This window comes from Phlebotomus papatasi, chromosome 2 (genome assembly GCF_024763615.1).
Source record: "Phlebotomus papatasi isolate M1 chromosome 2, Ppap_2.1, whole genome shotgun sequence".
NCBI classification, from domain to species: Eukaryota; Metazoa; Arthropoda; class Insecta; order Diptera; family Psychodidae; genus Phlebotomus; species Phlebotomus papatasi.
The window spans coordinates 85338675-85361503 of NC_077223.1; the positions used below are offsets into that span (position 1 = coordinate 85338675).

Below are 22829 nucleotides of genomic sequence, written 5' to 3' on the forward strand. Positions count from 1 at the left end.
GGAAAACATGGTCGATCGCTGAAAAATTCGATGGTGAAAAGGTACACTTTGAATTTTTCTGAGAAATTAACAAATTAAAATTTGTGAATATTAATCGATTTTCGCTTTATTTGGAGCAAACTTAACTAAATAATAAAACTATGGTATAGAAAATATATAAATATAGTAATTTAGTACTGTATTAATCATGAAAACAGTGACGTTTCCATTTGGAGTAGCGAAAAATTTCCATTTGGAGCAGGTTTTGAATTAGCTTAATTCACCCTAGATGGATGGATGAAAAAATGAATGGATTCTTCACAATCATCACAAACTTAATCGGTTTTGGCGTGCAGTTATTTTTTAATTTGGTTCATATCATAAATTCAATAAAAAGCAATTGATTTAATTGCTGGCAAATAATAGGAAACATCTCTTTGTGAATTAATCGCTTTTCCGCCACATATATCTTTTTTTTAATTTTTGTCAAGCTTTTTCATTTTTTGATAAATTTTTGAGTTAATGAAACATTTTGTAAAAACTCGAAAAGTCATGAAATGACGAATGAAGCACAATACACCCTTACCAATTATCCTCATGAATATTTGATATGGGAAAATCAATCTGACAAGACATAATTCTATTTGGAAAGATTTGTCTCGAAAGAATAAGACCGGAGATTGTTTCTAAATTTGTCACAGTTATCGGCTAATTGGTCACGTTTTTATTCATCCACTTTGAGATGAAAATCGTGAGTGGCTGGAATGATTTCCCGCCAGGATTTCTTCCATGTCACTCACGCGTCATGTTGATCCTTGAGAAATGCCTTTCGTACGTGAAGAGCTGCCCCTGCCCCATCTAATCTATAGATTAAGCATTTGTGACATAATCCTGCAATTGACTTGGATGGGATTGTGCGAAAGATTTATGGATTTTCAGATGAGTCCGAAAATTTAGGGTAATTAGAAACAGATCTTCCGTCCTTTTGGGTCTTTCAGGTATTTTCTAAAATTAGGTGATTCATTAAGTTGCTTATATTATATATAGAACATCCCGCAGAAAGATAATATTTCCTGCAGGCGACTCTTTTCCGTGAGAATATTGAGAATTGTAGGGACTTAAACGGAAAGGAGATGATAAATTTCCAAGAATCGCATGGAGAACAACAAACTTGAAGCTATACATTGGAAATTGCGTCTCAATTTCTGTGGCTTCTACTCATATTCAATACATCATCTGGTGAGAAGAATTAATCATTCTAAGCTATTTATAGAGACATTCTATACTGACATGTTATCTGGGTTTTTGGCATGAATTTCAGAGTTCACGCATAAACTATATAGGTACATAAGCTTGGTATAATTATTAATTTGTGGGAGGTTTTTGATAAAGGTTGGTTGTAGGTGAATTTGTAATATCAAATTACTGATTTATAAACTTCAGGAAAACCCTAACAAAACCACTTCAATGAAATATAAATATTTCCTAGGATAAATATGCTTTTCGCAAATGACAATTTAACTCTCTCATGTGCAAGAAATGAATTTTAATGAACTTAAAACGGTAACGAATTTAAAAAGCAAATTCCTAGAAAAACTGTTTAGTGCTTTTAAAGATTAAAATAAAGTACGCAACTAGTATAACTAGATTTTTTTGTAGGGGAAGGTGTCCATGCTTTGCACAGTCCCAAGATTTGTAATGACTAATTTTTTCCTATGACCCTGAAGAAATGAGACACCAAAAGATATTTTAAAAACAGGATACTTTCCACTAGTTTTTAAAATATGGGTGCGATGAATCATATTTATTGAAAAACATTGAAAAATTCAGTCATTATGAAGCTTGGGACCGTGCAAAGCATGGGCACTTTCCCCTAACCAAGTGATATTGTAAAGAATCTCACATCAAATGGGCTATTATGAGAATAATTATACCTTACACCTAATCAATGAAGAATTATTTAAAATTCTATATTACAAATATGATAATTATTATACAAAATTTATAAATTTTAATGAGTGATAGTGTCTCACTTAAGGGGGTTCCTCTTATTAAGAAGCCAAAAATGAGCTGTTTTAAAAGATTTTTTTTTGACTAAAAAAAACAATCAATCTTCTTGGAAGTTTTGGTGTATATATTAGTGGGAAGTGGGGCACCTTTGAAAATGGGACACCTTTGAAATTGCGATTTTATACCTAGTTTTAAATAAAATTGAGTGTTATTGTGATATAATTCAGCTTCTCAATATGTTTGTGCAGCTAAATTATATCAAGATAAGGCTCAATTTTATATAAAAAGGGACAGATAATCCTAACCGGCTTATGTAGGTGAGATTCTTAACGTGAGCTAACTCGGAGTGCATGCAAATTCGATTTGATGCTGAAGTAGGGAGACGCCATTCAGTTATCTTGAATCAAATTCGTGAAATTATACAAGTTTTGTATTTGAACCAAAATGTCAAGGATTTGGATGAACTGACAGAAAAGTGTTATATGGGTGAAATGTAGACCAGAATGTTCTCTATAATTTTGCTGTAGAACTTGAACTCATCGATTACTCAGAAGCCAAGATAAGCGAGGTTTTTTGTTTCTTAACTTGTTTTTTCATCCAGAGTGCCCCAAGTAGTCATTTGTTGAACTTCAACTATATCAAAGAATTGTTGTATTTTGCGGGATTTTCCATTTAAACCCCTATTTTAAGTGTCTTGGTGGAGTAGAGGCAATCAAATTGGCATCTGAGTGATTTCAAAGCGTTATTATGGGAAAAATCAATTTTTTCACATTTAAACGGCAAAATCGGAGTGATAGCGTAGTCTGAGCGGAAAATGATGTATGGACGAAATGTAGAGACAAATGTGCTCTACAATTATGTTGAAGTAATCATCAAAATCGGTTCAGCGACAGTCGAGATAATTGAGGTTATGTGATATTGAAATTGGTTTTTCGACTGTGGCGCCCCTGGAGTTGGTCCTACGAAGTTCAAATATTCTAGAAAGTTGTAGAATTTGGTGAGATCTTTCGTTTAAGCCCTCATTCATTAAAATCGGTCACATAGAACCGGAGATATGATTTTTTGAATTTCGTGAACTTTGACCCCTCATATCTCCGGTTCTATTGAAACCACAGCGCGCATACGCACCATTTTGGAAACGTCCTAGACTGGACTACAACATACTAAAATTTCATTAACTTGCACAATGCCGTTTTTGAGAAAAGTGACTTTGAATTTCGATGAATTTTGACGCTATCACAGCGCCACCTGTGGTGACTTTTTGAACTTCCATCTGAAAGTGCTCATCGAGACGAAACCAAAAAGGTAAAATTTAGGTCGCTATGTTAATTAGAACCGGAGATAGAGGCCGGTGAATGTTCGAACTTTGACCACTTATAGCTCGGGTCAGGGGTTATGGATCGACTTAAGGTTTTTTTTGTTTGATAGGTATAATTACCGGCTACAACATACTAAATTTTCAGCCCGATGCACAATGGAATTTTTGAGTTATTTAACTTTTAAGATTTAAAAATTTTCTTTTTAATAATAGCGCCCCTAGCGGTGGTTTTATGAACTTGCGATGTTAGAAGGGGAAGTGGCATTTCACGAGAGCTTTCCAAAAAGCCCTCACTTTTTAAATTCTGACAATTAGAACCGGAGTTATGGCCATTTTAAGAAATGTTTTTGGACCCTTATAGCTCGGGTCAGGGGGGTCGGGGGACCTTAAGTTTGGTATTGATGGAAAGCTCTAAGGCCCAGCTATAACATACTAAAATTTGAGTCCGCTGAATGCCATAGGGGCGGAGCTATTGAGAAAACAAAAAAAGGGGGGTCTTCAAAATGGCGGAAGGAGGGGTGGGGGGTGGGGGGTCTATGCACCAAGTTGCAATTTTCACCCGATATATAACCTTTGCCGAAAACCGCAAGTCGATATCTTTTTTAGTTTAGGAGCTATTAAGCTCCAAAGAGCGGCCGGCCGGCCGGCCGGGAACGTAAATTAGCCACATATATATTCGTGATCAGGAAGTGCTGAAACACATTTTGGCCAAATTTGAGGTCGATCGGACGACATGAAATTTTGTTAGGATTATAGTAGGTGAGATTGTTAAGAATCTCACCTAATAGGCTTAAAATTTCAATTTCAAAGGTGCCCCACCTCCCCGTATACTAAAATGTTTTTTTTTTGAAAAAAAAAAAAAAAAAAAAAAAACAAAATGACGGGCTGCAACACCTCATCGCAGCAGTGCCTAAGTGGGAAATACTTATTTTCAAATTTCTGAAATTCAAATTTAAATTTAAAATACACTTTGTTTTTCATTTTTTTTATATTTTGATATAAGAATGCTTTTTATTGACGACAAAAATAAATTTTAAGAAACATTCGACACTTGTGTTAATGTGCTGATTTTTTTAACTGGAATATTAAATTTTTTTTAAACTTTTCAAAAAAAAAATTAAAAAATATTCTTTGAAAAAAAAAGAAAACAAAAAAACATATCACATCTGTTAAATATGTTTCAAAATTTTATTTTTGTCAATAAAACACTTTTTTTACAAATCAGATTATAAATAAAAGCGCCAATTCCAAAAATGTTGATTTTTTAACTGTTCATTACCTATGTATTATATAGAATTACTATACATTCCCTGAAAAGTTGAACTTCCAATTTTGAGTCTAACTGATTTTATTTAATTTTGAAAGTGTTCTAAAATTTTATTTATTCTAAGAAGAGTGTAACCCAAAAGTGGAAGCTCTCCTTTTCAGCGAGTGCAGTAATCAATGTTATGTACTGATCAACAATAAAAAAATATATATAAATATATTTTTTTAGAATCCTTCTTTGAGAAAAAAAAATTTTTTGATTAAAAAAATCAGTAGTTTATCATGAAAAAAATTGAACATATAGTCCAAAAGAAATAATAAAAAATCTCAACCTGTTTCTGAGACAGAGCACTATAAAATTTTTGTCAAAAATCGCAAGTGAGAAATGAAGTGCGAGACCCTGTATCTGGAGCTAGGATATTTTTGGAAAAAGAAAAAAAAACATATGTGTAAGGTAAAGTGCCCTCAAGTCGACCGGTTCCTCAATTCTACCGGTAGACTTATTTATTCAATTTATTTGTATTTACACTTTTTTTTGGCGTATGATCTAACATTATTAGGCCAATTATTCCATAAATAAATACGAATCAGTGACAATTTTATAGAAATTCACCATTAAAACATTCAAATATTGACCACCGGTCGAATCGAGGACCCGGTGGAATCGTGGAACCGGTCGACTCGAGGGTACTTTACCTTATACTATTTTTGTGTGTATTTTACATATGTAAAATTTTTAAAATATCTGAGACCATGAAGAATCCGATTTTCGTTTATCCCGTCTGAATTGAGATGGATTGACCCTAAGCTTTTAGTTCCGTTTAAAAATGGAACTAACTTATGGCACAAACCCAATAACTTTTATTTGAAAGATAAAGTCCGTCTATAAATAATTTTAGATAAATTTCGTGAAGTCTGATCTACTATCAAGAATGACAGGTTAATATTTTAGCTAAATAAAATAAATGCAATAAAATAAAAATAGGCCACGCCTCTTTTTGAATTTAAGTTGTGTAACATCGTCGGTTGCGGCTTCCTCTGTCGTATCTGCATTTGTTTTGTATCTGCATTCGGTGCAAGCTACAATACAGACGTCCCCTCTTGCGTTAAATGCTGACACTAAAGAAATGCAGATACGACAGATGTAGACGCAACCAACGATATGTCACGTAAGATTTTATTTTATTCAGAGAGACGATGTTATTGAAAAATTCTACAAGTTTTTTTTATCGTGAATATTCTGCTAAATTAAAGTAGAAATTTGGAGGAAAATCTGGAAAAATCAAAATTTTATTGATGCTATTATCTATAAACACATTTATTTGTTGTCAATATTGTCCCTACGCAAAATCCGAATTACAGGGCGAGCGTTATGCCACTTAATTCATTACTCACATTTTTTTTAAAGCTTTTGGTAACGTAAAAAAGTAATGAAATTATTTCGGCTAAAACGAAAAGTAAAATTAATTCTTAAACTTTTAATAAGTATACTTAATCAATACATTGCCTTAATTTTGAGTAACTTGTGGAAGAACTAATTGCTTGCCAATTGAATGGAAATGAAACAAACTCTTATTAATTTTTATTGTAAGATTTTAAAATTCAAAAGTGAGTGAATTAATGTTGTATAAATCATTCTACAATCTAGAACACAATAAAACTTTAAAAGACTGTAAAGCTCAAAGAGTTTCTTAAATTAACTTTTAAAAATTGTAATGGCAATGGAATTACACAGAATTATTGAAGCAGAAATTCTACAGATATATTAAAATTCATTCCAATAAAAGACACTTTACTTTTCAGTTTGCCTTATTCTCATTTGACTTAATTGAACTTCAAAACCTATTCACTTCACTGAACAATTGCCAATAAAGTGTCCTTTGCAAAGGAATAGACCACTCCTTCACGTCTTATTTCTTAGCTTGGATTTTATTAATCTTAATAGAAACCATTAGAGGACTCTTCATTGTCCATTTTCTATATTATTCTTTGTGGAAAATAATAAACTTCAAATATCTACATGCTTCTCATACTTACGGAGCTTTTTTTAATGCTTTCTCTTTTACAGATATATTTTTTCCCACTCTATTTAAACACTTCCTACTCAACAATTTACAGAAATAATTAATACAGTCTTAAGGCATTTTCCACGGTAGAAGAAAATACCAAGAAAAAAGGATCTGTTTTCTTTGTTTCTTTTTTTACTGTCCAAAATCTTCACCTGTTGCAGGCACAAAGAGGCTATGAGGAAAGGGTCAAAGGCACATGTTCCAAATCCCTCGCAGCATCAACGTCCACAGAATCTCAATTCCGCCCATTCCTTTCTTGTGAAATCAAGGAATTTCTGCAAATCTGCTCGGTGTTAAATTAAAATTCTGCTCATGATTTCTTAGAGACAAGACAATGGTTTGTCTGTTGGAAGACGTAAGGGTATAATGCTAAGGGGGGAATGTGGTAGTTTGAGCTGGAATTTTCATTAGAAAGCAATAGGATGAGGTGGAAATGTGAATGTGACTGCTTGATTACTTTGTTCCATTGATTACTTTTCTTCAATATTATTGATTACGTGGTTTGGTAAACAAAACATATTTGCAGTAATTGCTGGATTTTATTTAACAAATGCAGAAAGTTCATTAGCTTCTAATCATAAATACAAGAAGCAAATCTCAATTATATAATAATTATACCGAACCAGGACCCCCAAAGGTTGTAAATGCAACAAATATTTCGGTAAAATTGCTTATGAAATCTTAGGTTAGAATATAAATGAAAATAATTAATTGTAAATACCCTATATAAAAACAGTGACATCCTTGGGGAAAGATAAAAGCAATATATATTTAATAATTAATAATATTTAACAATACAGTAGAGTCTCCTAAATTCGAACGCTCGGGGGGTATTTTTGACATTTCTCATCTCCCAAATTCGAACGATTTTTTCAAAACCAACGAAATCTATGTGAGATTGAATTGTACTTTGAATCAAATTCTCGTACTTTCTCGCAAGCTTTAGTGGTATCAAACTTCCTTTTCATTTTATACAATAATAATGTATGTAAACATTCAGGAAAAAACACATAAAAATGATTTTCATTCACCTAGAATACGAACTTTCTAACATAACCTCACAATTGACATTTTGAATCCAAACGGCGTTCGAATTTGAGAGATTCAGATTTGAGAGACTCTACTGTATATAATTTGAACATTTGAGGCAGAGATGTGCAAGAACCGTTAAAACCGAATAAACGTCAAATGAAACATGTTTCATTTGACGTTTATTCGGTTTTAACGGTTTTTGCACGCCTCTGATATGGGGTATAGACGAGGGTATAGATGATATTTTCTTACTCCTCAAATTTGAACAATATTTTCAAAAACGTAACGGAATTCATGGGAAATACACTTTTCCTAAATTTAAGAAAAATAATTTTAGAGAATAGTCAATGTAATTTATTGTGAAATAAATGGAATTTGTTGCGGAAGTAAATTTAATACAATAATATTGAGGAAAAATCAGAGAAAAATGGTTCTAATTCAGACTCAACGCAAAAAATTTCTTCATATAACCTTAAATTTTACATTTTGAACTCAACCGTCGTTCCAATTTGAGGAATTCGACTGTAAAATTGTAAAATTAGAAAAAAGCTGTTACAAGAGAATTTATCTATAGGAAAGAAACAGAGACAGTGATTCTTCAGGACGAATTACGATGATAATAATTGATCTTTGAATAGTTAGGAAATATTAGATTACAAATTCGAAGGATTTTTGAGATTGATTGGAGAAATTCGACATTTTGACCAGTGGCGTGTAGATCAAGTGTCTGACTGTACGTGTACACACAATAGCTCTTTGTTATCCGGCACTTCGAAATCCGGGTGACAGCTGCCAAACTCTGGCAGTTGATGTATTAAAAACATTTTTGATACATATACTTGTGATAAAAAATGAAACGTAAACACACCACGAAGAAAAGTCTGCTTTTTTTTCGACAGAAAGCAAATTCATACAACATACAGTACAAAATATAAAAACAGTATCACAGATTAAAAAACAAACCTAAATGCAATTTTGTCCTCACGTCAGCCGGATAACGAAGAGCCGTGTGTAATACCAAGAAACGCAGGAGCTGTCTTTGTTTTCAATGACATAGAAAGGAAAATTTGTCAACATTTTGAGAAATTTTCATCAAAATGGAGCATTTTGAAGTACAGTCGAGTTCCTCAAATTTGAACTCCTCAAATTTAACGACGGTTATGTAAATTATTATGAGGTTATGTAAAAGAAATTTTCCATGGAGTCTGAATTAAAACTATTTTTCTCTGGTGTTTCCTCAATATTGTCGTATTATACTAATTTCCTTAACAAATTCCGCCTATTTAACAACAAATTACATTGATAAAATTCTCTAAAGGTATTTCCCTTAATTTAGGAAAAGTGAATATTACATGAATTCCGTGACGTTTTTGAAAATATTGTTCAAATTTGAGGAGTGAAAAATGTCATCTATACCCCTCAAATGTTCAAATTTGAGGAACTCTACTGCAAATCGCTTGGACATGTGGAACTATGCAAAAGTGTCAATTCACTTAACAAAATAGGGGGTCAATTCACAGATTCAGCTGATTACTGATTACACCAGAGGTGTGCAAGAAACCGTTGAAACCGAATTAACGTCAAAATAAGTTTGTTATAGTAGCGTTTTGACCATTGACGTACATGTTTGATTTGACGTTAATTCGGTTTCAACGGTTTCTTGCACACCTCTGGATTACACATTTATAAATCTGCTTTCCAATTCGGACATCCCAGCAAATTACTGATTATGATTACTGATTTAGCTGATTTAAAGTCTCCAAAAATATGCTAATTACTGATTAGTCGCTGATTTATTCTCGACCACCTCTCGCGGAGGCCGATAAGCTGATTAAGATAATTTGACACTTGAAAATAAAAGTGAAGAAATGCAAATTGTGAATTATATACATATTTTCTTGGTGATTTTCTTAAAAATTATCCAAAAAAAAAAACACTTTGTATTTTTTGGTGGGCTTTATTTTCCCTGATGAACAATTTTATTTGCATTACCCTACAGATTTTTATGAAATGTGAAGTGATAAGACTGCTCTGTCTTTGACTTCGTACAGCGAAAGAGTGACATTTTTGCATAGTATACTTTATAACTCAATGGTTCAAGTGGTAGAGCACTCGCTCTATGATGCAAGTGTCCCGGGTTCGAATCCCCTTTTGGGTCACCAGGAATTTTTCTGCGTTAAAGCTTTAGTTAAACATGCTTGTTGGCATGTCTAGAAATCCCCTTGCGGGAAGGCCCTGTTCCTTCATGGAATGTTGTGCGGCACAACTTGTGCCAGCATTATTATTGTTATTCTTATGAAAAAATAAAAAATTAGAATTTGACGAATTTGATATTTGAAGGATATTAGTGAATTTTACATTTTTTTACATTTCAACTTTACACCTTACATGTTAAAAATGTACAGTAGAGTCTCTCAAATTCGAATGACGTTTGGATTCAAAATGTCAATTGTGGGGTTATGTTAAAAACTTCGTATTCTGGATGAGTGAAAATCATACTTATGTGGTGCTTCTTCCTGAATGTTTACATACATATGATCGTATAAAATGAAAAGGAAGTATGTTACCACTAAGACCTGCGTGAAAGTAGCGAGAATTTGATTCAAAGTACAATTTAATCTCACACAAATTTCGTTTGTTTTGAAAAAATCGTTCGAATTTGGGAGGTGAGAAATGTCAAAAATACCCCCCGAGCGTTCGAATTTAGGAGACTCTACTGTAGCACATGTTAAAGGTTCTTTTACTATGTAAAATATGATGTAAAATGTAAAAAAATCTCCCAATCCTAGTGAAGAGGTTTTCCATGCAAATTGTAGAAGTGCCTGGAAGTGGTGTACACATTTTCACCCTAATATCTCCCCCTTGGTATAGCTTAACACTTTAAAACCCGAGCCAAAAAATCACGTAAAATACCAAACTGGCATAAAATGCCAGTGCAGATATTCTCCACAAAAAAGCAATTTTTCAATAGTTTCTCATTCCGTAAGACTTCTACAGCTGTTCTAGAACTCATAAATTATTTTTTCAATAAATATTTTCCCATTTTTTTTGTCACTTTTATATAAATTTTGTGAAAATTGACAACAAATGCCAAAGTGAATTTTTACAGATTTTCGTAGCAAAAAGGCAATTTCTATTGAATTTCCTTTTTCCTAGATATTTGGCAAGAATCTTAGAACTGATATCTATATCTTTTCCTGTAAATTTTTCAAATTCTCATATATAGTTTGTGCTTTTGTTTAAGAAAATTTTATGTGAAATTCCAACTGGGAATCGAAAAAGAAAAACAAAGCGAAAAGTGAATTTTCACCTAATTTTTTTTACATTACCATTCTACAACAATTTTACTTTTTTAAATTTTTAATAATTATTTTAACATTTTCACGTACTTTTTACGATTTTTTCGAATAGTGACAAAACTCAAAAATATTAGCATTTTTTAGGTTATCTAGTATAAGCCATTCAAATGTCCATTTCGCGTGCCAACTCCATATAAAAAAGGTGGCATATATTACGCCAATTTGGTACTCTACGCCCATTTTTTGGTTTTTTCCCAATTTTTTAAATAATATAAAAGTCATCAACTATTTTTTTCTACTAAACGAAAGCTAATTAAATTCTCTATACATTAGTGTTATCACTTTAGTATAATATTGAATAGATTTCCTACTATGAAGCTCCAAACTTAAAATTGGAGTAAAATGCCACTTTGGGTTTTAAAGTGTTAAAAAATCCACTTATACCTTTGCAAAAATTGATACAAACCTTTCCCCTCGTATCTTTTTAATGGTAAACAGATTGAAAACGTGAAATACTGAAATTAGGAATTTATTACCATTTCTCTCTCTCTACAGATACTTATAAGAAAGTAAACAATGCATCAGATTTTAGAGTAGACAATTGCTGTTGTGTAGAAAATGCGCCCAACACATTGTAAAATCTCATCGGTGCCTTCGGGGGCCTCCTGTAGACCTCTTGCTCAGGTGAGATAATGACGCTATTAATTCATGTGGCGTCCTTTATCAAATGTGTCCCCCCATGTCGAAGGATAAGGAATGATTGGTCCTAAGCATTTTTGTTTACTAATTATAAGAAATTTATTATCTTACGTCTTTCTCTCTCTCGTTCATGGCATTTGCACAGAAAACACGATACATTCTCAATGTGGAGGACATTTTTTTTTTGTTTGAAAGGGTTTGATAAGAAAGGGAGGGGAAGGAAATTGGGGGGTAAAAATAGTAGAAAAGCAAAACACACGCTTAGTGATGATTAGTCGCTGAATGAATCACTCCAGTACGTGGATGTCATCGGTGCCACACATTTGAAGAGATCCCGTCCAACTACAGATGCCTCAACTTCTTGACGCTTCTTGGGGGCCACCACAACTCCGGGGCATGTTTGATGACGATGATTATTTAGTCGAGTTTGCGATGTAAAGTTCCTCTTGCACTTTTCGCATGTGAATGTCACAGCATGTGCCGTCATTTCGTGCTTCCGGAGTTCTTTTTTGTTGGGAAAGTACTTCCAACATTGGGCACATGAGATGTTACTCTCCTCATTTTCATGACGCAACAAATGGCCATTGAGACTCTGTGCCAATTTGAAGGTTTTATTGCACAGACGACATAGGTAGGGCTTCTCACCGCGATGTTCGGCATTCTTGTGACGCTTCAATTCGGTCAGATTTTTAAATGTCTGCCGGCAGAATTTGCATTCATGCACCACGGGTTCGGATTGCTTAGTCCTGTTGCTTTTCAATCTCTTCGACAGTGGCTTATCCTCTTCATCGTCCTCATCGTCGTCATTCAGGACATCACGTTCCTCCTGCTTTATTGGCTTCTCGCAGGAGTGTTTGGACAGACTGGCCGGACTTGCAAAGACTTCCTGACACGTCTGACACTGCAGGGATTTTCCACGGAATTTTCTCTTTGTCTCCGGCGTCTCTTCCGCATCACTGGTCTGAGCAGCAATAAAAACAACATCATTCCTTGGTCGACGTCCCCTTCGCTGTCCCGGTGTTGCACCCGGTTGACGTCCTCGTTTTTTGTACTTCTTCGGCTTCTCAGCGCCCTTATAGCTACTGTCTGAGTCCGAATGTGACTCAATCACATCGGACAGATGGAATTCCTCATCATCTGACCTCTTCTTCTCCTCCGAATTGGAATCCGAAAAGACATCTGCATCTATTATGACAAATTCCGTATTCCTTCGCACCTTATTCTTACTCCTCTTCAGCTTCTGCCTCAGTTCCCGGTCCGTATTCTCGCAGGTGGCTTTGAATTCCAGGGCTATTTTTAGCTTTTCCACGCATGAATTGCAAATGAAATGCGGCAGGAAGTCTCTCTCGAGGATTTTCACCGTTCGACAGATCAGTTGGATTTTGTCACTGATCACCGAATCCTCCAACGGTGAGAAAATATCAATGAGATTTTCCTTGGAAGTGCACACTCGACACTGATTCTTGTCCAATTCTTCCTCTTTCCGGGAATTCTGAGCCACTGGCTGGACACTTCCCTTGGGCACCTTGGAGTTCTCCTGAGGACCTGCCTCGATGGGATCTGCTCCAGGATCTGCAGCCACTTCCTCCTTTGCAGGTTCTCCTGGTGCTTCAGCTGCCGCTTCCTGAACATTAACTTCTGCAATTGAGTCCCTCTGTCCCCTCGAGGCCTTCGAAACACTTTCCGGAAGCGCCACTGCTGGAGCCTCTGGCTGCGGTTCCTCCACCGGTGGACAAGTATCTGTCTGCCCAGGAGGCATACTCTCAATAGCCTCCTGGGCCAGCAATGGCTGACTTATAGCCTGCTGCTCAATTGTCGATGCATACTCACTCAATTCCTCCCGTAGATTTGTCGCAATGATACTTCCACGCTGTACATAGTCCTCCTGCTGCGTCGGCTTCATGTCCATAACATCCGGACGCCCTTGGAAGGCACCAACCTCATTGGTGGGATTTTGCGCCAACGCCTGAGACAAATTGGCCGCAGCATAGTCCACAGCGGCATTGTACTCATTTTCCATCATGCCAGTGTAATTTTCCATGGTGAATCTGTAGAAACATTGGACGAAAACCTCTCTGTACAATGCTTTTCTCTCTCTTCAGGGTTTTCAGGCAAAGTTTCTTTTTCTCAATTTCTAATTTCTTTTTTTGTTAGGCAGCTATATTCCGGGTTTTTTGACAACTTGAACCCCCCGCCACCGATTTGACACTTGAGACGCCCTTTGCAATCGCCCCTTATTTCACTTCTTATGGCACTTTTACGACTATTTCCCACGCAATTTTCACCCGATGCACTATCTTTGAGCACCACAGTATACTTTTACAATGAAATGGTGTGAATTTTCGTGGAATTTTCAGTGATTTTCCACGAAAATGCTGAGAAACAACACACTGATTGACATTTATGAGCAGCTCAAGCTTTGCAGACTGGCCACATGGAGGCGACACTACTGCCAAAGAGCATGCTCACGCCGTTGCGTATTGGAATCTTATTTGAAAAAGGAAACGATTAACGATTCACAACTTTTTTTTGTTTTACCTTCCACTTCCAGGGGCTATGCATAATGCCATATTCATATTCCATCACAGGAAAATATTCAACTCCCTATAAGAAAAATCCGTCGCGATCCAATGGAAATTCAATTGGTAACAGAATGGAATGTTCCATGCGTCCACTTGGTGAAATCCACCCTTTATCCCCCTGGATTCCCCTGTAGAAGTACATTGTAATTTTGCATTGGCGCGTCACGCAATTTCCATGGGAATCTACCAGCCTCGGTGGTGGTGTTATCCAGTGGAAATCCATGGGCATTCCCGTTGAAATTCTAAAGCTGCCGCATGGTAATTTCCACTGGTACTCTATGGGAAATCCATGAGTACTCTCGGAAAATTGGCCGGTATTTTCCCATGGGACACCAAGGGAATTCCTGTGGTAAGTTCCGTACCTGGGCGGGGTAATTTCCACTGGTACTCCACTGGCACTCCATGGGTGATCTCGGAAAACCGGCCGGTGTTTTCCCATGGGATACCAATGGCAACCCAGTGGTAACTGCTTTACCTGGGCGGGGTAATTTCCACTGGTACTCCACTGGCACTCCATGGGTGATCTCGGAAAACCGGCCGGTGTTTTCCCATGGGATACCAATGGCAACCCAGTGGTAACTGCTTTACCTGGGCGGGGTAATTTCCACTGGTACTCCACTGGCACTCCATGGGTGATCTCGGAAAACCGGCCGGTGTTTTCCCATGGGATACCAATGGCAACCCAGTGGTAACTGCTTTACCTGGGCGGGGTAATTTCCACTGGTACTCCACTGGCACTCCATGGGTGATCTCGGAAAACCAGCCAGTATTTTCGCATGGGATACCAATGGAATCCACATGGTAAGAGCTGTACCATGGCATTCCACTGGCAGACCATTGCGTTGGCATTTCATGGATGTTAAGAAATGTTTCCTCTTGATGACTTGGTGCTGGAAGAGAGCGATGGCGATGCAACAGAAGATCCTCTTTTAGCACTATACTCTTCGAATGCGGCGAAAGTATTGTCATATCGATGATACTAAGAATCTCTTGGAGTTGACATGTCAATTCTATGCGACCTTCTTTTTTTTATGCCTAATGAAATATCTCCATTCTATTAAAGAATATACTTTTCTGTAAGCGCTCAGGCAATTTTTGTACTTCAGATTATCGTTCAAGCTTGAGACTAAAGTAATAACACTGGTCATATATAGCAGAGAATATTTTATTTCATGTATTAACTTCACTTTTTTAATAAAATTAAAAAAAAAATAATACATTTAATTTAAAAAAAATCTAATTAAACTTCAAATTAATTTAATGTTCAGATACATATATAAAAAATATTGACGTGATTGAAAAATTATTTACATTATAATGAATTACAAAAGAAGCAGGAATCGTTGATCACCTAGAAAGAAAAGTTGAAAAAAAGTAACCGTTACTAGCCACTCATCCAAATTTTCATGAGCATGACTTGATTTTTAGAGATAGGTATGCCTAGCTAATTTACGTAAATAAATGTGCACGCTGAAATTCCCCATTGACTAATAATAAATAATGCTGGCGCGACATTCCATGAAGGAACTGGGCCTTCCCGCAAGGAGATTTCTAGACATGCTGTATTATTTTTTCTTGTACGGGATGAGGTTGCCAGTTCCATGCCCCGTGGAGTCAAGTGCAGTGAAGCTCACTGGATGCAATCCGAACACCTTTAACGCCAGAAAACTTCCTGGTGACCTAAAGGGGATTCGAAACCGGGACACTTGCATCATAGAGCGAGTGCTCTACCACTTGACCCATTGAGTGCCAAATATTCCATTGAATAATGGCTCTGAAAAATTACCCACAGCATATAAAAAATACAAATATTTACGGAAATATAATTTTATTGGGATTTCTCTGAAATTTTGGTTCTTTTTTAGACTAATGGCTTCTCGCCGCATTTTTTTTAATATTCCCTTCATTAAGGAGTTGACGACAAAGCCCTTTCCACGATAATGGATCGTTTTCTTCCACTTCTTCGCAAAATCCGCCGAATTTTCGGCTGTCTGGCTTGCTTCCTGAGATTTGTCTTCAAAATTACCCAGTATTTCTCAATCTTCCGGACTGCAGGACAGGTTAAACATCTTTCCCACAGCCTTAGAATTGGAATCCTTTGAAAAGATGATCGTTGTGTTTCCGGGACCTTGTTTTAGTACGTTGATGATGTTTGCCGGTTCGATGGGGAGCAGCCTAAGTTTTATAGGTTATGAAACCATTCCTCTTTTTGTTTTTATAGACCAAGCTCCATAAAAAAAGAATAATGCTGAGACCCACCTCTTTCCATCTGCAAAGCTTCTCAAAACACATTCATATGTTGTCTAATGATGAATATGAAAATAAATATGGCCTATACAACGAGTGATTCGGGATTTTCTGCCGTCTTGCCCGATGAGGTCGGTCTTGAAGTCGGTGGCAGCCGCAGATGTTTTAAGAGCAAATAAATCTATCTATCTATCTATAAAAAAAGGTGTATATTAAAGAGTAAAAGAGTATTTAGTAAAGAGTAAAATAGGAAAAAGGATACTTACTAAAAAAAAAAATCAAAATGTTCACTTAATTTCACTTCGAAAGTACAAATCGACAGGTCCGGAGGCGTCGATAAGCTAGTGGCGAGAATTATCGACACTAGCGACAAAAATGCAAGTTATTATCTCGATTGTCCATAAATGGACATTTGACAATAGCGATGGATCGCAATGAGACAGTTATCATTTCACCTGATTAATAAATTATCTTGAAATGACATCGACGAAAAAAAACGAAATCCGAATCCTTCTGAATCTGACTGCATATCATACGAATCGAAAATTCATCGTGCACACGCTACTTTAATTTACTACAATAGTGCTATTGTATGTTTTTTTTTTATAATTTGGTAGACTACAAATTATTAAAGACACTCACCTTACACAGCTTACGATTTAGATGATAGATAGATGTATGAGTAGATTCAGACGATTTCAAATCTCGCTGAGTATATGGCCCAGGTACTGCTGAAGTGTTCTTTGGTAATGGAATTGCTGGCGTTGCCTTCTTACGCTTTCTGCATGGCCTATTGCTGTCTTTGATTTGACCGACTATTTTGGCACAGGACTTCATCGCCTTATCGTGTATAATATGGTCTATAAAATATGAAAAGCTTATTTATTTTATTTGTTTATACAAATAATACAAATCCATTTCTATACAAGGAGCCCACATTGCTCAGGGCTTCTCTCCTATTTCTTCCAGAAAATCGTAGATATTGTATAGGATTTCCTTGATCATTTTATTGAATGTACCCAAAATACTAACGCTGATCAGATTATTCTTCATACTTTCACAAGGAAATCCCCTAAATTCTTAGGATTGTGTTGTAAATTTTCAGAAATACCCAAGATAAAAGTGTTTGTTGTAAGATTTACCAGAGAAGGGAAGCAGTATGAGCCTCCTTATCAACATGGGTGTCTATAATATATTTAACAAAATATACAAGAAAATCCCAAAAATCTCACGTTTTCTGCGGAAGCGCAGTAAAAATCTTCTGAACAATAAAATAAAATTTAAAAAAAAGAGAATATTTTACAAAATATATAAGAAAAATCTAAGAAAATCTTTGCATTTTTTGGAGGAAGTAGGAAAAATCTCTTGTTCATTATAGCTTTCTTAGGTATTTCCAACAAAATATACAAGAAAAAATTTTGCATGACTTTCCGGAAAGCGAATAAACAGCAATAAAATGGATTTTATGTGCTGTTGAATTGTGAATATATAAGAAAAAATCGGCGCGATCCAATGGAAATTCGACTGGTAACAGAGTGGAATTATCCATGCATCCACTTGGTGAATTCCACCCTTAATCCCCTTGGATTCCACTGGTGAAGTATATTGTAATTTTGTATTGACGCGTCACGCACGCAGTTTCCATGGGTATCTACCAGCCTCGGTGGCGGTATTACCCACTGGATATTCAAATATCTCAACTAATTTGGAAAATATTCAAGAAAAACTTATGACTCAAAGTTGATTTGACGGTATTTTCTTTTCTAAATGGCGTCTTACCTTGTCAACACAAAGAATGAGACGGAGAAGATGATTTTTTTGTGTTTCGCACACTAAATTTCTTTATTTCGTATTGAAAACCGTGTCACTTTATTTAACTAGTTCTATTGTTCATCCCGCACACTTTTGTCACTAGTTTTTCAAAGTTTTAATTGTATTTTTTTTCACAAATAACTGCACAAGAACCAATTCACCACGACTTCCAGAAAAATCCGTGAGCAATGCGCGTGCGCTAAATGGCGTTATTTACTCATCGAACGCATCATCGACTCGTCGATTACATTTGAAATACAGAGACCGTTGTGATAAATTCTTTCGATTAATATAAAAATAGACATATCGCAGAGTGAAATCTTTTTTTTTTTTAATAAAATAGAACACTGGAACTTTCCATGGTGCTCCACAAAAATTCTTCTGGAATTTTCCACCTGGAAGTAGGAATTCACCACTTTGAAGTTTCTATGGGAAAACCTTCGGAGTGCCCATGGTGATTTCCGTCCATCACCAGGGAAAATTTCACTGTTGTTTCACTCATATAACCGTGGTGAGAAACCACAGGATTACCAGTGGATATTACCATGTGTATGAGTGTATATAACCGTGGGAGAACCAAGGGTCTTCCACTGGATGTTTACACTGGAATATTCCACTGGTACTCCACATGAATTCCTTTGGGATTTTCCATCTGAAAGATGGAATTTTCCACCTGGAACTTTCTACGGGAAAACCCTTGGACTACCCATGGTGATATCCACTCATCACCCTGGAAATTTCCACTGTCATTCCACTCATATAACCATGGTGGAAAACCAGAGGATTACCAGTGGAAATTTCCGGGGGTATCACTGAAAAATCCCATGGGAAACCCCATGGACTACCACTGGATATTGCTGCTGGAAATTTCCACTGGTATTCCGCACGGATTCCATGGGAGTCTATCCGTGGTATTTCTCAAAGGGAAAACCACTGGATTAACCCTGGTGTTTTCCACCCATATAAAGGGAAATTTCCGTCCTTATTCCATGCGGAACACCAGGGGTAAGAATCCAGGTGGAAAGCTAAGGGATCTCCAGTGGTTATTTCCATGGGCGCTCATGGAAATATCCGGTCTGTCATCCGTGGCTGGATCCATTTCTTATAGGGCTTTTCGTCAGTTAAATCAGCATTTGTCGTAACTTCCTTTTGACAACTTTTCAAAAGACGATATTTTCAGTTCAGCTTTATTTTTCTCAACACTTAAAAACCCGAGCCAAAAAATCATGTAAAATACCAAACTGGCATAAAATCCCAGCGCTGATTTTATCAACAAAAAAGCTTTTTTTTCAATAGTTTTTCAATCCATAAGACTTCTACAGCAGTTCTAGGACTAGGAGGATTCATAAATTCATTTTCCTATAAATATTTTCTTATTATCTTGTAATTCTTGTATAAGTTTTCAGAAAAATGACAAAAAAAATGTTACAGACATTCGTAATAAAAAGCGAATTTCCATTGTATTTCCTCTTTCCTAGTTTGCGCTTTTTTTAAAGAAAATTTTATGTGAAGTTCCAAGAGGAATTCGAAAAAGAAAAACGAATTGAATTTTCACCTTATTTTTCTTTATAAGTACCACTTTACAATAATTCTAGATCTTATATTATTACTTAATTTTTAATATTTAACATTTTCACGTATTTTTTTTTTACTTTTTTTCGAATCGTGACAAAACTCAAAAAATGATAACATTCTTTAGGTTATGTAGTATAAGCCATTTTATGTCCATTTCAAATGCCAACTCCATATAAAAAAGTGGCATTTTACGCCCGTTTTTAGTGTTTTTCCTATTTTTTAAATTAATAGAAAAGTTATTAACTATTTTGTTTCACTAAACGAAAGCTAATTAAATTCTCTATACATTCGTGTTATCACACACAGAAAAATGGAAAATTCTTAAACAGAAACACCCAGGAATTTAATTTAAAATCCCATCCAATGAATGCCAATGCCCTAATTCTAAATCCTTTGATCATTTAGTTTTAGTTACAAATCTGTAGACCAGAGGTGTGCAAGAAACCGTTGAAACCGAATTAACGTCAAAAGAAACATGTACGTCAATGGTCAAAACGCTACTATAACAAACTTATTTTGACGTTAATTCGGTTTCAACGGTTTATTGCACACCTCTGCTGTAGACAGTTTTCATTTTCCAGCTAATGCTGAACTTAAGTTCCCGATCTCTTAATTTGAAAGAGCTAGGGATTCTAGCCCATTTCTTTCGCTCAGAGCTTCTAAACTTAAATGCCTCGGGGATTCACATCCAATTTAAGTTCCCAGGATCTTATATATTCTTAAATTTAGAGTCAAAATTTTTCTGTGTGCTGTGCACTTTAGCATAATATTGAATAGAATTCCTACTAGGAAGCTCTAAACTTAAAATTGGAGTAAAATGCCACTTTGGGTTTTTAACTGTTAAAAATGAGCCCCGAATGCAATACTTTTAAGTCAAAATAATAAAAGTGGCATTAATAAACTGTAAGTTAACTAGAGAAAATCTTTATATACAGTAGAGTTCCTCAAATTTGAGCATTTGAGGGATATAGATGACATTTCTCACTCCTCTTGAACAATATATTCAAAAACGTCACGGAGTTCATGTAAAAATCACTTTTCCTAAATTAAGGAAAATAACTTTAGAGAAGCTTATCAATTGAATTTATTGTTAAATAGGTGGAATTTGTTGAGGAAATTAATATAATACGACAACATTGAGGAAACACACTGAAGAAAAATACTTCTAATTCAGACTCCATGCAAGATTTCTTTTACATAACCTCATATTTTACATTTTGAATGCAACCGTCGTTCAAGAACTCGACTGTAAATTGATTTAAAACCTCACATATTCGGATACAGTAGCGGCCATAAAAATAGAATCACTCCTGAAAACTTGAGTTTTTTAACTTTTGTTAACTTTTTTCTAGCATGTTTAAAAAAATTTAATTTAGAAATGTAAAAGTAATTGCCTTACATCGACAAAGGATAGTATTGGCCACAAAAAGTCTGTAGTTTTACTCAGAATGCATCAATAGTGATGTTTTTCTGGGACAAAAAAATAGAATCACTTTCATTTATAGTCAAAACACGAGTGAAAAGTACAGATAAGCTTATGGCAGCTGAGACTCTTTACAGATGACCTCGAAATGCATGCAACTCGGAATGCGTGAAAATTTAATTGTAAGTTGAATTTTGGGGGTAAAGAATCGCCTCTAGTAAACTGTCCTTGTCGGGCGAAATGAATAAAATTGGCTCGACACGATTCTTTACCCCCAAAATTCAACTCACAATCGAATTTTCACGCATTACGAGTTGCATGGATTTCGAGGTCGCCTGTAAAGAATCTCAGCTACCATAAGCTTATCTGGGCTTATCACATGTCATTTTCTATTTTAAATAGTCTGAGTGGGGAAGGCCAACAAAAGAAAAAAAAGTTCATTGATCTCGGTTATTAAACATTAGAGATAGAGTCCGGTCAATTTAGATATTGTAAGGGTCAGGGCACAGTGGGGTAGGGACGGTTGCGACCTATCGTCAGAAAAGTCTCGATCTCAGATTAAAAGTAATAAAATTTCATTAAAATCGCATCATTAACACTGAAGATATGGTCCGGTTGGATTATTTTCCTTTATAGCTCGGGTCAGGGTAGAGCTAAGGTAAAGTGCGATACACTGTTGCAAAGCTCTTAATCTCAGCTACAACATACTAAAATTTCATCAAAATTGAAAATGTAAGTTCTGAGTGACTTGAGAAATTGAAAACTTGAGTCTTTTAACAAAAGTTAAAAAACTCAAGATTTCAGGAGTGATTCTATTATTTTGGCCGCCACTGTATATGTCCGATGAAACACAATAAGATTTTATCGTAACTTCCATGGTTTATAAAGCCGTAACTTAAAATGTATGGAGATCTTGGAAGTTACGACAATTTTCAAAAATGCATTATATCAATTTTATTTATTCCAGGTGATAATAAGAACCTTTATTTGACTAAATTAGTCAATTAAACTTTTATCGCTGTCTCTAAAGCTTTTAATTAGTGACAGATGAGTAGGGATTTTTCCTCACTTTTTTTCTCACAAATATCGAATTAAAATGATTTAATGTTGCATTATTCGCACTTTCTTTGGATATATGGAAGAGTTTGTGAACGTTTTAATGAGAAATATTACATTTTTGCTGCAAATTACAAGCCACGCAAACGAGTAAAAGAAGTTATGGCAAATGCTGATTAGAGAAAATGTTGTATAGAAATTTGTCGTAACTTCACCAAAAATGCAAGTTACGACAAATTTTGACAAATTTTTATTAATTAAGGGCATTTACGATAATTTTTGTTTAAAATAATTTTTATTGAGCTTGTAAAAGTTTCTTTTTCTCAAGCGCGTTTAATAAACAAAATTACGCCGATTTCAAATATGTATCTCAAAATCGCAAAAATGAAGTTACGACAAATGCTTATTTAACTGACGTTTTGTATTTTAATAAATAGTATTTTTACTTTAAATTAAAAACTA

At 35.3% G+C, this 22829-nt stretch overlaps 2 protein-coding genes across 5 annotated transcripts in view; both read right to left on the reverse strand.

Moving 5' to 3' along the window:
- The window catches only part of LOC129804832 (G-protein coupled receptor dmsr-1), a 156656-nt gene that overhangs the window by 14490 nt on the left and 119337 nt on the right, over positions 1-22829 (reverse strand). The gene's annotated exons all lie outside the window — the stretch shown is intronic.
- Positions 11487-14106, reverse strand: LOC129804828 (zinc finger protein weckle). The gene has a single exon (XM_055852462.1). The coding sequence runs from the start codon at positions 13711-13713 to the stop codon at positions 11944-11946; it is 1770 nt and encodes a 589-aa protein (XP_055708437.1). The 5' UTR covers positions 13714-14106; the 3' UTR covers positions 11487-11943.